This window comes from Rhinoderma darwinii, chromosome 10 (assembly GCF_050947455.1).
Source record: "Rhinoderma darwinii isolate aRhiDar2 chromosome 10, aRhiDar2.hap1, whole genome shotgun sequence".
NCBI lineage: Eukaryota > Metazoa > Chordata > Amphibia > Anura > Rhinodermatidae > Rhinoderma > Rhinoderma darwinii.
Genome location: NC_134696.1, coordinates 39,642,494 through 39,656,738, shown reverse-complemented (window position 1 = coordinate 39,656,738; position 14,245 = coordinate 39,642,494). Strand labels below are relative to the sequence as shown.

The following is a 14,245-nucleotide window of genomic DNA, read 5'->3' as shown; positions in this document are numbered from 1 at the left end:
AAAATCCAATCCCTTTTTTTTTTTTTAGCATAAAAATACCTTCCTTCTGATTTTGGACGCCAAAGATTTTACTGAAATTGCCAGAGCTGAAGTACCTGTAAATATACCATTCGGGTTTCACGGGATCTTTGTACCTCAGAAGACCTAAATATAGTTGGAAGATTTGATTATGATTTAACATTAATTCTAAATACTGTGAATTTTAAAGAATAAATGTTATATTTTGTAAATTCTAGTTATGCAGTCCTGTTGTGTTGTTGCTGTATGATATGATCTTACAGATCAAAGAGACCAGAAAAGAGTGACTGCTGTTCTGGGTGTGAGAGGGGTTGTATGAGATTATAAAATCATGGCTTCTTTCTTCCAGAAACAGCGCCACTCTTGTCCATGGGCTGTGCCTGGTATTGCAGCTCAACTTTATTCAAGTGAATGATGATAAGCTGCAATATAAGACACAGCCCATAGTGAAAAGCAGCTCTGTTTCTGGAAAGAAGTAGCTTTTTTTCACAACTCCTTTATATGGGTGGAGAAAGTCATTGAGGACAAAGTTAGGCTGGATTCATGTTGATGGATCCTATTCATTTCTGTGGTCCTCAAACTGATGTCAATGTTCAAAAGTCTTCAGTTACATATGGACCTTTTTATTTTTTTTACCAAATTCATTAAAATCCTTTTTTTTGTTTTTTTAATTGAGGTAAATGGGTCATGAATTAAAAAACTGAGGGGAACTTAATAAAGATCTGCAGGACAGTAAAAAATGTGATGACAGTGAGAGACTTTTGGTCCTGAATTTTTGGACAATCTGTCACTCTTTCTTCCCCCATAAAATAATCATAGAGGAGCGAACAGATTCTCTATATACGGTAATTCTGCCAATTGTTAGAGTAACTGGCGCTACAAAATTGCTGCACAAATTGGGCATGGAGGAGTCCCAGGAGCAGTGGAGCCCTGTCTTTTCTTGCTATTCTCCATGTGTATCTATGTATTATATGGATGTGTAGCACTCAGATTAATTATTTCTCATAATACCCTCACCACACCTAGTGATCTTTATTGTAATATTTGGAAAATTATTTCATGCATCACCTCAGTTGCTATGGCAACACTATTTTGTTCGAACATCTTTTTATAGACCAATTTCGTGTCATGGACATAACTGAATGAACCAGGTCTACGTCTCCCATCGCACTAGGCCCTGGCCTCCCTTGTCGTGTAAGCGAGGCCTAAGGTTTGAATATTAAGAATCAATCTTTTCTAAATAATTAAAGAGAAAAATGTAAATCATCTTAAATGTTTCATAAAATGCGTCCAGGTGCACTGACGTAAAGTTTTACATTTCATTAATCTTTACTGTGAGTATCGCTGGTACGACTTTTTTCCAATTCAGCCAAAGATTTGCTGAATTTTTTTAAAAAATTCTACTTTTGCTATTTGTGCATTAGCACTATAGGGGGCACTGGGGGAAGGGACACAAGGGGGGCACATCTAAGGAATTATTTTTAGCTGACACTCTTATGGGAGGCTCTGTGACTTACTTTGTCCAAATAAAATTGGTAATGCAGAATTATACATGGAGCGCTACTCACATAAGGTTTAGAAATTTGCTGCAATGCACAGTACACACCAGATTACTTCCACTGTTTTTCCCTTGTACCTATGTTCATGAATTAAAGGCTTTTTCCTCAAAATGCAATAAATGTTTCTATCTGTAAGCACAATATAAAAGATATGACTAGGGCTAAAGTGTGGATGACAGGTAACGGGTCACTCTTCGGAGCATGTGAATTGTCGCTATAGGTTTGCGCCTTGACAATATTTGTAAATATGTTGCATAAGTCGTCTTTGCAGCACCATATGGTTTTTTCCCGTTCCCATATATTGACGTCTTCGCAACTTCATTCTTCTGCGCTGGCACATCCTTTGGTTGTTGTGATCTTTGAAACTGGAAACGCAAACTAAACATGTAGCTTTGAAGGCGAAATGTAAGACATCTACATCTAGGCCATAGTAAAACTTTGTACAATTCAATACAATATAGTGACCTCATAGCAGAACCATTGGAAGGCTGCAATTCATATCAATACCACTGGTTGGCCACACAGACATCTCGTGACGGAGTATCACAAAATATTTTCTTTTTTTTTTCCAAAGCTGATCATTACACATCAAACATATCAGCATACGTTGAGATAAAAAGAAAGGTAAGGACGGACACTGTACTGCCACCTGTGATTATATATGGCGACAGACAGCGTTTTAATTCTGTCGCATTCTGTATGAATCCAACTGACAAAAAAAAATTCTTGCCATGACTTATTTAATGCCGCAGTCGACTGCGCTATTGATTCCATAAAAAAACTGAACCCTTTCACAACGGTGACAAACAGAAACCAGTAGCAAAGTATCCGTCACCATTGAGATCAATGGTGATCAAAAAGGAAACTATGGTTTCCGTTTGCCTTTCCGTTGAGGGGTTCCTCCGACGGAAAGACAACGCTGATTTGAACACACCCTAACTACTGATTCCTAGTAGCCGTGGGGATTCTGTGTGCCTTCGTAAGGCACTGTGCACGTGACTCTTTCATGGGCACGAAGCCTAAGGCCTCATTCAGACAAGCGTATTTAGGATTCATGTTGTGTGGTTCCAGAATATGCAGCACATAATAATCTATTTAAAAAAAATAATTGTGCCATGCTCCAAAGTATGACGAATTATAGGTTTTTAACGTCACTGTTGATTCTAGCCTAACTGCTTTGGTTCAGACACATTGAACTGCACACGGCTCCTGCTACAGCATCTCTATCCTCAGGTCAGGGCTTTGACTAGGTCAATCCAGTGTTTCTTATTAGTCATTTAAATGGAGACTTGATATTACTGTAGGTTTTATGTCTTCCTGCAAAACCCAATCACTTTTAATCTTAAGCCTACAGATGACCTGATATTATGAAAGTTTTCCCAGTACAGTGCGAAATGTTAAATACTTTTGTGTCAAAAAAGACAAAAGTATAATAGGTATGATACCTTTATGATACCCAGTACAGTGCAGAATTCTCAAATGTGTCAAATATAACAATCTGTTCCTAAGGCAGCAACACCCAATAACATCTCCACCATATGTGACTGCCATCCTGCACTCACTGTTAAATATCAAATTTGCTTCATGCATGATCAACGTGTGTGATTTATCGATCCATATAACATTATCTCAAATGTCTTGGGGGTTTTTGGTGTAAGAGATCATCAAGGTCAGTGGTGGGCAACTGGCAGCTGTTGGTGCTCACATTTTGGCCCTTGGCCTCCACTTTTCAAATCCTCAGAGGGCACATTTTTCTGGTCAAAAGATGAAGGATTGGTTCTTAAACAATAACTTTTTATTTAGTTTGACAGCCTCTTTCACCAACATTTAGATGTGTTAAGAAAGGAATCTCACTGCATACAAAATAGCAAACATCAGATAAAAGTCAAACATATGAATTTATTATCACCTTTTAGTCAGGATACTTGTGTCTTTTTTGATGAAGTGATTTTTATAGGAGCTAAGGTACTATATTTCACATCACCATGTGACACTCTGGGTTGGATAAAGGTTGTTGGAGGCCCCTGGGCAAAACAGTTGATGTCACCCACCTCCCCAGCATTATATAACGCTTGGCTAAATTAAGCACATTAGATAATACCCTGCCAACGTCCACAGGATCTGCCGAAATGTAACAGGCATGGGGCAGCCCAAATGTCCCTGTATATCTGCTGCTGTAGAAAACATGGTTTGGGATTGTTGAAAGCCCTTGAGGAAACAGGGTGGTGGAGGACCCTGGGCAATCACCCCTTATGCCCACTCTATAATCTGGTGCCACTGATAGGTATGTACATTGCTCTGGACTGCTAAAAAGGTATCTCTAGAACTGGTGGTTTATGTGTTCCAGGAAAAGTATAGGTCCAACTTAACATTGACCAGATGTGAAGTAGAGCAACATGAAGGATTTGCTATGGTGGGAAAAAAGTCCTGCACCACTCGGTACTCGAGGGACTAGTGCCATCTTTATTCTCCCTTATCCCAAGTTTTTATTTTTTATGTAAAATTTACATGTTCTTCAGATTATTGCATTTGTAAAAAAGTCTTTTGACGTTGATATTTTCAGACTATATGTTCTTGAAGATACAAAGAGCCAGAAATGCAGCCACTATTAGAAGAGTGTTATATGTTATATTGGTCTGGCCGTTGGCATATTCATTGCATAGGTCTCCAGTACAACAAGATGTGTGCTTTGATGCTAGCCATACGTTGTAGTCTGCTGAGTTACACTCAGGGCTTAGGGCACATCTCTTAGTTATCTTCAGATTACGGACTGTATAAAAAGAAAAAGAACCTGGTTAAGACGAGTACTTTCATTGGTTGTAAGTCATCTTAAAGTGGTTGTCTGGGCAAGGACAACCGATGACCTATCCACAGCATGGCCGCTATACAGTGGTCGGAGCCATCTGCTTCCGTCTCCGAACTCTGCATACACTGCATAAAACCCAGCGCCAGGAGGCCACCAGAGCAGCTGATTAGTTTTCTGGTCTGGGTGTTGGACCCCCATCAATCATATACTGATGACTTATCCTGTGCCCAGACATCCCCTTTAAAGAAGACTTTTAAATGTAAAAGAGTTTTCCACATTTATTTAAACAAAGTTGAATTATTGAATGATGGTGTAACTTGCGCCTGTTTTGGTGCAAATCAATTCAAACAAATTTATTATTAATAAAAGAACAGATGTTTGCAGCTCACTAGACCCTTTTTAAGAGGGGCATAGCTTAGTGGAAAGCAATGTCGCATTAAAATGCACCGCTGCACTACAAAAAAAAACCTGCACTTAACTAAGCCAGCTGAGAGGGTATAAGGAAGAGATAAGCGTCTATCATGTCTAGCAAGATGCGCCAAATTTATCATACAGCGTGCCCCACTTTGATAAATTCAGCACATCCTCTGACTGCCTGATCAAAATGTAGGCTGTGTATAGGTCTAAATCTTAGGGTATGTTCACACGGCAGCGTCCGTAACGGCTGAAATTACGGGGATGTTTTCAGGAGAAAACATCCCCGTAATTTCAGCCGTAACGGCATGTGCAGGCGCTTGAACGCCGCGTCCATTACGGGCGTAATTGGCGCTGCTTTTCATTGGAGTCAATGAATAACGGCTCCAATTACGCCCCAAGAAGCGACAGGTCACTTCTTTGACGCGGGCGTCTATTTACGCGCCGTCATTTGACAGCGGCGCGTAAATATACGCCTCGTGTGAACAGACAAACGTCAGCCCATTGCTTTCAATGGGCAGATGTTTGTCAACGCTTTCAAGCCGCATTTTTCGGACGTATTTCAGGGCAAAAACGCCCGAATTACGTCCGTAATTAGTGAGTGTGAACATACCCTTAGACGGCAAGTAAATCTTCCCCTTTGTGTTTCAATGAATGCATTTACAAGATCTCTGTTTGCTTTTAGCAGAAGAAAATCTGCAGCAAACTGCGGTGCAATGTAATTTAATGGGGTTTTCATACCTCATTCACACATTGCAGACTTTAGAGCTAGCTGTGGATTATCAAATTTGCGGTATGCTCTATTCTGCTGCGGAAATGTGGTGGATTTTGACGTGGCTTTCTCCCTTAGGGTATGTTCACACGGCCAAATTTCAGACGTATACGAGGCGTATTATGCCTCGTTTTACGTCTGAAAATACGGCTCCAATACGTAGGCAAACATCTGCCCATTCATTTGAATGGGTTTGCCGACGTACTGTGCAGACGACCTGTTATTTACGCATCGTCGTTTGACAGCTGTCAAACGACGACTCGTAAAATAACAGCCTCGTCAAAAGAAGTGCAGGACACTTCTTTGGACGTTTTTGGAGCTGTTTTCTCATAGACTCCAATGAAAACAGCTCCAAAAACGGACGTAAAAAACGCCGCGAAAACGGCGCGAAAAACGCAGCGAAAAATGCGAGTTGGTAAAAAAACGTCTGAAAAGCAGGGTCTGTTTTCCCTTGAAAACAGCTCTGGATTTTCAGACGTTTTGGTTGACTACGTGTGAACATACCCTAACCATTACAAATGGTCAAACCTGCATAAAAATCTGCACGAGTATGAGAGTGGATTTTCTATTCTGATTTTCTCCTACAGTTAATCTGCCTTGTATAAACAGCCTGCATTGCAGAATTTTTGTCACAGATTTATAAAACCGCATCAAGTCAGAAGCAAAATCCAAATGTAACATCATTTAAGGCAGATTCACAGTAAAATCAATGGCAAAAAAATTACCACCGCAGATTGTAACACAAATCCACCAAAAACGTTGGATTTTGCGGCAGGTTTCACTCTTTGCACCTGAAAGTGTGAAATCTGCCACAACACTCAGTAACAATCCACAACGTATATGTGAATTTCTGCTGCATGCCCTAACATCAGGAGCCCTTTTAGGCTGGGTTCCCGCATTGCAGATTTGCTACAGATTTTGCCTGCATTTTGTAAGCCAAATTAGATCCAGGAGAGGAGACCTATAAGGTCCTTTATATATTTCTTCTGTTTAAGTTCTGTTCCTGGTTTTGGCTTAAAATAATACATCCAAAATCTGCAGCAAATCTGCACTGTGCGAATCCAGTCTTACAGATTTTGCTTTGGTGTGTGGGAGCTTCAAGCTACTGTATGTCTGTGGTGATAAAGTAGCAAACACATTAATAAAATGTATGATTGATACAGCGATACAAGAGAGCGCAATATAAAGAAGAAGAACTTACCCAGTATCTTCTCTACTTGTGTAAGGCAATAGCTGGAGGAGTTACAGGTCACTATTGGTAGATGGTTGCACTCGGTATTGTTTTTCATCTCGGAACAAGAATAGCACTGCAAAGAATTCACTAGAATAATAAGACATAAAAAAATGTTTAGTCAGAGGTTCATTTGTGTGACTTTTTATGGGGGGTTGGGTGGGGGATTATGTGTAGTTTTTCTCCTTTGAAGTCATAAGGGAAAACCCACAGAGTGCAATAAAACCGCCCGGTGTGAATCTAAGGAGGAGGAAATAATATTTTGTTCACAGAGGAGTTAATTATTAGCTTTATTTTTAATTTTTTTACTACTATTCTGCCTTTAATCCCCTAGTTCAAGCATGTGTCCTCCCAACACAATCTGGGACTGGAAGCCATCCTGCACTGCTTCTAGCTTCATGGGTTAAAGGGGTTGTCCGCGATTTTTTTTTTTTTTGTACATTTAAAACCACATTGCAGATATTTACAATTTCATAATTTACTTACCTGTGCATTCTAGCTTTTTCCTGCTGATCACATGACCTCCGACGTCACGTTTTCTGCCTCCTCCACTGTCGTGTCATATACCCATCGCATGGTCTCGGACCAGAGAGACCTCGGATGGTATACGACACGTCACTGGTGACGTGTCGTTTCTGCGGGTGCTGGTTCTTTAGAGCCCGCCCAGCCTATGTAGTTGTTCACTGTGAGCGCGCCTGTGTGTGTTCACAGTGAACAAGGACGGCACCTGCGTATGACTATCCCGGTCTACGAGGTACAATATCAGCACCGGCACTTTTATGTTTTAGAACTAAATACACTGCCAAAGCCTACACATAGTAGGCTTTGATAACGGGTTATCAAACACGCGGCACACGGACTGCATGCAGCCCTTGAGGCTGTTATCTGCTGCCCGTTGCTCCCTAGGGAGAGGACAGAGCAGACCCAAGGAGGAGCCTCAGAACGCTAGTATAGGCTCTGCTCCGATGTCAGGGGATTCCACAGAGTCCTCTGGAGCAGAGCCTATAATAGTATACTGCCAGTGGCGGATTAAGAAGACCATGGGCCCTGGGCTGTTACCCAAACTTGGGCCCCCCTTCTCCACCACCACCCTGCCGCGCCGTAACTATTGCTAACACTACCTAAACACTAGTACACAAAGTAGGCACATTATGCACAAAGTACACACAGTACGCACATTATGCACAAAGTACGCACATTATGCACAAAGTACGCACATTATGCACAAAGTACACACATTATGCACAAAGTACGCACATTATGCACAAAGTAGGCACATTATGCACAAAGTACGCACAGTACACAAAGTACCACATTATGCACAAAGTACGCAAATTATGCACAAAGTACGCACATTATGCACAAAGTACGCACATTATGCACAAAGTACGCACATTATGCACAAAGTACGCACATTATGCACAAAGTAGGCACATTATGCACAAAGTATGCACAGTACACAAAGTACCACATTATGCACAAAGTACGCACATTATGCACAAAGTACGCACATTATGCACAAAGTACGCACAAAGTACGCACATTATGCACAAAGTACGCACAGTACAAAGTACGCACATTATGCACAAAGTACGCACAGTACACAAAGTACACACATTATGCACAAAGTACACAAAGTAGGCACATTATACACAAAGTATGCATAGTACACAAAGTACACACGAGTATGCACATTATACACTAAGTATGCACATTATACACAAAGTACACCTTGTAAACACATGAATATGGACATTAAACATACATGAATATGGACATTAAACATACATGAATATGGACATTAAACATACATGAATATGGACATTAAACACACATGAATATGGACATTAAACATACATGAATATGGACATTAAACATACATGAATATGGACATTAAACATACATGAATATGGACATTAAACACACATGAATATGGATATTAAACACACATGAATATGGACATTAAACATACATGAATATGGACATTAAACATACATGAATATGGACATTAAACATACATGAATATGGACATTAAACATACATGAATATGGATATTAAACACACATGAATATGGATATTAAACACACATGAATATGGATATTAAACATACATGAATATGGATATTAAACACACATGCACTTACCTTTTATGTCTTCACTGCAGCTCTTCTCCTGCTCACAGCACAGAGCCCGCCGACAGTCTCCCCTCCCCCATGTCCCGACAGCTAGCAGCAGAGATGTTTAGAGCAGGGAAGGGGGGCTGGAGGGGGAGCTTCTAAAGCAGCACAGACCACGGCTGCTAAGTAGAAGCAAAGCTCCCCTCGCCTGACAGGTGCGGTCCTGGCACCGGGGCTCCCTCCGGTGCTAGCGACGCCACTGGGCATGAGGGGGTTCGGGCGGTCATAGGCTCCTTGGGCCCCCTGGCAGTCTTGGGCCCCGGGCGACCGCCCGAAACGCCCTAATGATAATCCGCCACTGTATACTGCATCCGATTACTGTCTGCTGGGGTCCTGTATCTAAGCCTACATTGTGTTACGCTTAGATACAGGGTCTAACAAACAGTGTCACACATGGACCCTACATGCACGCTCATTACAGCCTGCAATGCATGCAGGGAAAAAAAGTTTCATCAGAAGGAAGCATCAACCAACCGGACCTGGACTGCATGTAAACAAACGGCGCTAAATTCAAAGAAGAGATGTGGTAAGTGGATTATTTTTTTTTAAATACTGCTTTATTTAGGTTGTCTGTATAAGGGGTAATGTATGACACTTTTTGAAAATTTGATCGTATCTCGGACAACCCCTTTAAGCCTACCTGACCTGTTCTATCCCAGGCCCCTATAGGAATTATTCTCTGTGACCACGACAGGTGTGTTAGGTAAATTAACTCCATTGTCACGGAGATCGGAAGAGATGTAATTTGATTAACAGTTGCAGACAGGTGAACATTATTTGAAGCAGATGGAGGCATCACACCAGAAAACGACTGCAATCATGTTACGTGGCATTGTGTATCTGCTATATAAGTCACATGTTGTTTTGTCACTGAACTTTGCTTTTCCGATACAGAGCTCCAAATCCCCTGCATAGACATTTTAAAAAAATAACATGCTGTCTGCAACCACCACTAGGGGGAGCTTATGAGCTTACTGCAGTAATGTAGAAACAGTCTGCAGTATCCCAAGATCCCTCTAGTGGTGGCGGCATGCAGCCAGCATGTTATTTTTTAAAATCTATGTCTACGCAGGAGATTTGGAGCTCTGTATCGGAAAAGCAAAGCTCTGATTACTAAGATATTAATGAATTAATCAGCACAGAATTTTGAACCCATATAGATGAAAAAAAAAAAGTTAAATGGTGTTCCAGGGTGAATATTCACTTTATGGCTGTTTTCACTCACACAGTGGTCTTGCTGCATTAAATTACCACATCAGCTAGATATTATACTGTTGTGAATAGGATTTCCATGAGTAATTTCATGGAATCCCATTCCATAGTGCAGTTTTCAGGTTATGCCGTTTTTATTTTTTTTATAAACTGCAACATGTACTATTAGGGCACGTTCAGACGTGGCAGAATTTTTCCGCTGCAAATGTTGGTGCATATTCGCGGCAATTATGCAACAATTCTTCAGCAACATTGCATATTTGACAGGTAATTTACACGTTGCAGATATCACAGCAGACTTTTCGCTGCTTCTCCACAACAAAACGTGCATGCTGCGGAGTGATAATTCCGCACCGCAGCCTAAATTCCCCACAGTTATATTCCGCAATCTCTTAACCAAGTTACCTACAAATGTATAGGAATCAATGTAAAATACGGCTGCTGTAGATTTCCACCGCGGACTGTCCGCAGCAGAATTCAACAGCAATTCCGCCACCTTATTGGTCACTGTTTTGTGGAGTTTTTGCAACGCTTTCCCCGTTGATCTTAATGGGGAAAACCGTTGCATTCCAAAAGCAGAGCTCTTATTCTTAAATGTAGCTCGGTCCTTTTATAGACATTAAGGCAATTATTATGTTTCTTTCAATTATTTTTAATGTATAAATAATTTTAACAAATTGTTGATAAGCACAGTGAATTTCTAATATAAGAATGTGAGAATGAAATATTTTAATATTATGTAGTCTAATATATGAAAAAGGGTGTGGTATGTAGAGATCTTATCTGTAATGTCCATATCAATCCTGCGTATCTTATTGCAATTTTTTATCACCTGAAATGACTAAATACGGCCAAACTTGAAAGTAGTGTAGAGGTTTCCAGCATCAATCATAACTTACCTTCCAAAATGCTCCATAGCGCAGAGACTGATATTAGTGCCACAGTGGCGATATTCATTGTGGTGAGCGTTGTGGAACGATGTAACCTCTCTACATTAATTGAATCCACAAAACTGATTCTTGGAAGAACTGGTCTTTTTATAAGGATCTAGAGTGGAGCCACCCATAAACAAGGTGGAGTAGGGATATATTCCACAATGAGAGGTTGTTAAGGGGTTTTAATTTGGTATTTAAGCCACAATTTCAAACTTGTTTTCTCCTACGCCATAAACACGTCAGTCTTTCCAACCATTTCTATGACTTGTCACTATGAGTCAATAATCATGAATTATTCCGACAAATAAAACATTATTCATCGGGTTGGCTCAGGGGCAAAGCAATTTCTTCAAATATTTAAGGTACTAGGGGATTATATATATATTTATACACACACGCACCGTTCAGCCATAATAGTAAAAAACAATGAAGTGAGTGTGATTCTCTGGTTTCCTGGCTCTGCTATTCCTGCTATTTACCTGATTGACCGCTGTAACATTGACCCTGGCTTGCCTGACTATTCTCCTGCTGTTTTGCTACTACGTACTCTCCTGGTTTGATTCGGCTCGTTCACCACTGCCTGTTGCTCACGGTTTTTCCATGGGCAACTGCCCCTACTTCCCTCTTTGCTTCTGTGTGCCCTTGTCTTGTGTTGTCTGTCTTGCACTTACTGAGCATAGGGACCGTCGCCCAGTTGTACGCCGTCACTTAGGACGGGCCGTGCAAGTAGGCAGGGACTGAGTTGCGGGTAGATTAGGGCTCACCTGTCGTCTCCCTACCCCGATTCATTACACCCACACAGTATAATGCCAATATAGCTGCCCCCCACAGTATAATGCCCCATAGGTCCTCCCACACAGTATTATGTCAAATTGCTGCCACATACAGTATAAGACAAACACAGATGCCCCCATACAGTATAATGCCCACACAAATTACCCCATACAGCATAATGCCTCATACAGCATAATGTCTCCATACAGTATAATGCCCCCATAGCAAATGGATGTAGCCGTTTTTATCTTGACTGTGATAACTTGCTGCAGCGTGATATCACACAACAAAAGCCATTGAGAAGTCATTGAAAAACTCAAGATTAAAGGAACAGTGTCATCACAAATTATTTTTTTTATATGTTAAAGATGTTAGTGCTTTATTAAAAACGTTTATATTCATTTGTGTGTTTGTGTTTTACTTTTTCTTATTTTTACACTTTTTCTTCCCTATGGGGGCTGCCATTTTTTGTTCCATTTCTGTGTGTGTCGATTAACGACACATACAGACATGGAATACGGCAGCCACAGTCCCATAGGGACTGCGAACGGCTCCCGTCCCATTGACTACAGTGTACGGCGTCTGTGTGGGAACTGCGCATGCGCCGCTCCCATACAGTCCTATTCGAAATTGGCGCCGTCCGGCGCCATTTTCCTGTGGACCGGAAGTCGCGGCCGGACAGTAATATTACTACTTCCGGTCGCGGCTTCCGGATTTGTTCACTTGCACCAGCGGCAGCAAACGGAGCGGACGGGCCGGAGGGAGCCGCGGCGGCAGGAGCAGGTAAGAGATTTCAATGTATGTTCGTGTTTGTGTGTGTTTACTACTGTATGTAAACCTACTACACTGTGGGTTAGCTCAAAAAATGGCGACACACAGTGTAGGAGGTTACATCGTTCAAACCCCTCGTTTATCCCGGCACTAGCCAGGATAAAGGAGGGGGGGATGCTGAGAGCTCACTAGAGCGAGGGCTTTTATCCCAATGTTGCAATGCTGCAATTTTGGGAACAGCTCCATCTAGTGACCAAAAATGGGTAGTATTATAAATTAGAAATAATTTATAATATTACCTGGACTCGTGCAAAAAAATAAAAAAAATTTGAACAGTGTTTAATCACCCACACTATAAATGTTTAATTTTTAAAAAAAAAACATGTTTTTCTGGCAACACATTCCCTTTAAGGATCTTGCCACTGGTCACTCCCTCTGCTCCTCCACTCTGCACTATAAGTGGCTCGGCGCAGACAGGCACGATGACGTAACTTCATCGCACCTGTCTGTGCCGAGCGACTCACGTCCGCTTCACACAGTAGAATGCTGAAGCAGGGAGCTGACGATTTTCTGCTTCAGCATTGGATTCAACTGTATTTGTGTCCTGAGGATGCAGATACAGTTGACACCGGGACAAACCACCAGCTGCCAGGACAGCGGGAAATCGCCCGGAATCCGGGACTGTCCCGCTGAATACGGAACGGTTGGGAGGAATGATATTATTACAAGCCTCCATAGCAGGAGGCTTGTATAGAACTGGTTTGACAGCTGAGACTAAAATCTAATTTCTTGTTTTTCATTTAGTTTTTTATAGACAAAGGTGACTTGTCTCATCATGACAATGACAATGACTAACCAGAACAACTACAGAGGCTCACACCTTTAATCCCACCCAGATAATGGTAAGCCTGGATATTACTGATGATCTGTACTTGTTTTCCTGCTATTTGTTACATGAATTAAATATAATCTAATGCCTTAAGAAGGATGAGAACATTTGCAATGTATCTTAATAGAGAGCAGACACTGCTAAGTTTGACTGCAATTTACTGTCGGATTTCAATATGCTTCTGGCCTTTTATTTCTACAGGAAAAAGTAACCAACCATCAGAATAATTTGACAGGACACAGGCAGGTAGTATATATGGTAGCACAAGACCCAATTAAATAGATGAATAAAAGACCAAGACATATGAATTTGGATTAAAAATTGGCCGCGATGTTTATTAATGGTAACCTGAAAAATATAAATATCAATAATTTTATAATAAATATAATAAACCAATAACTGTTAAAAGAATCAATAAACAAATGGCCAAATCCTCCCAGCATTAGCTGGGAGACTATACCCCAACTAAAAAACATTGCGAAAATATCAAACTTTATTAAAATAGGGAGGGCGGGCGCTGGTCCTGAAGGTCTGGGAAAACTGGCACCTGAACAGCTGAGCGCTTGCCTATTTAAAGGAAAATCTTCCCGCCGTAAATTATGAAGCTCCAATCAGAATATATCAATATTGAAACAGAAAATTCCGGAACCTGCTCGTATGTTCAATGCAGCTGACCTGAGATTGACCT

The 14,245-nt window shown here is 41.0% G+C and overlaps 2 protein-coding genes and 1 long non-coding RNA gene across 3 annotated transcripts in view; 2 read left to right on the top strand and 1 right to left on the bottom strand.

The window, feature by feature from the left end:
- Positions 1–235, top strand: part of LOC142661974 (carotenoid-cleaving dioxygenase, mitochondrial-like) — a 31,022-nt gene extending 30,787 nt beyond the window's left edge. The window contains exon 12 of the mRNA XM_075839750.1: positions 29–235. Within this exon, the coding sequence (XP_075695865.1) occupies positions 29–148 (120 nt within the window). The 3' untranslated portion in view covers positions 149–235. The remainder of the gene's footprint in view (positions 1–28) is intronic.
- A 1,887-nt stretch (positions 236–2,122) lies between these two features.
- On the top strand, positions 2,123–13,797 carry LOC142662394 (uncharacterized). Its single transcript, XR_012850919.1, has 3 exons — positions 2,123–2,201; positions 13,473–13,570; positions 13,759–13,797. It is a non-coding gene; the product is annotated as an uncharacterized LOC142662394 (long non-coding RNA).
- Positions 3,959–11,145, bottom strand: LOC142661389 (prostate stem cell antigen-like). The gene is made up of 3 exons (XM_075838771.1): positions 11,088–11,145; positions 6,771–6,890; positions 3,959–4,347 (listed from the first exon to the last, which is right to left on the bottom strand). Exons 1-3 carry the CDS (start codon positions 11,143–11,145, stop codon positions 4,142–4,144), a joined length of 384 nt encoding a protein of 127 aa, XP_075694886.1. The 3' UTR covers positions 3,959–4,141.
- Positions 13,798–14,245: the final 448 nt, after the last annotated feature.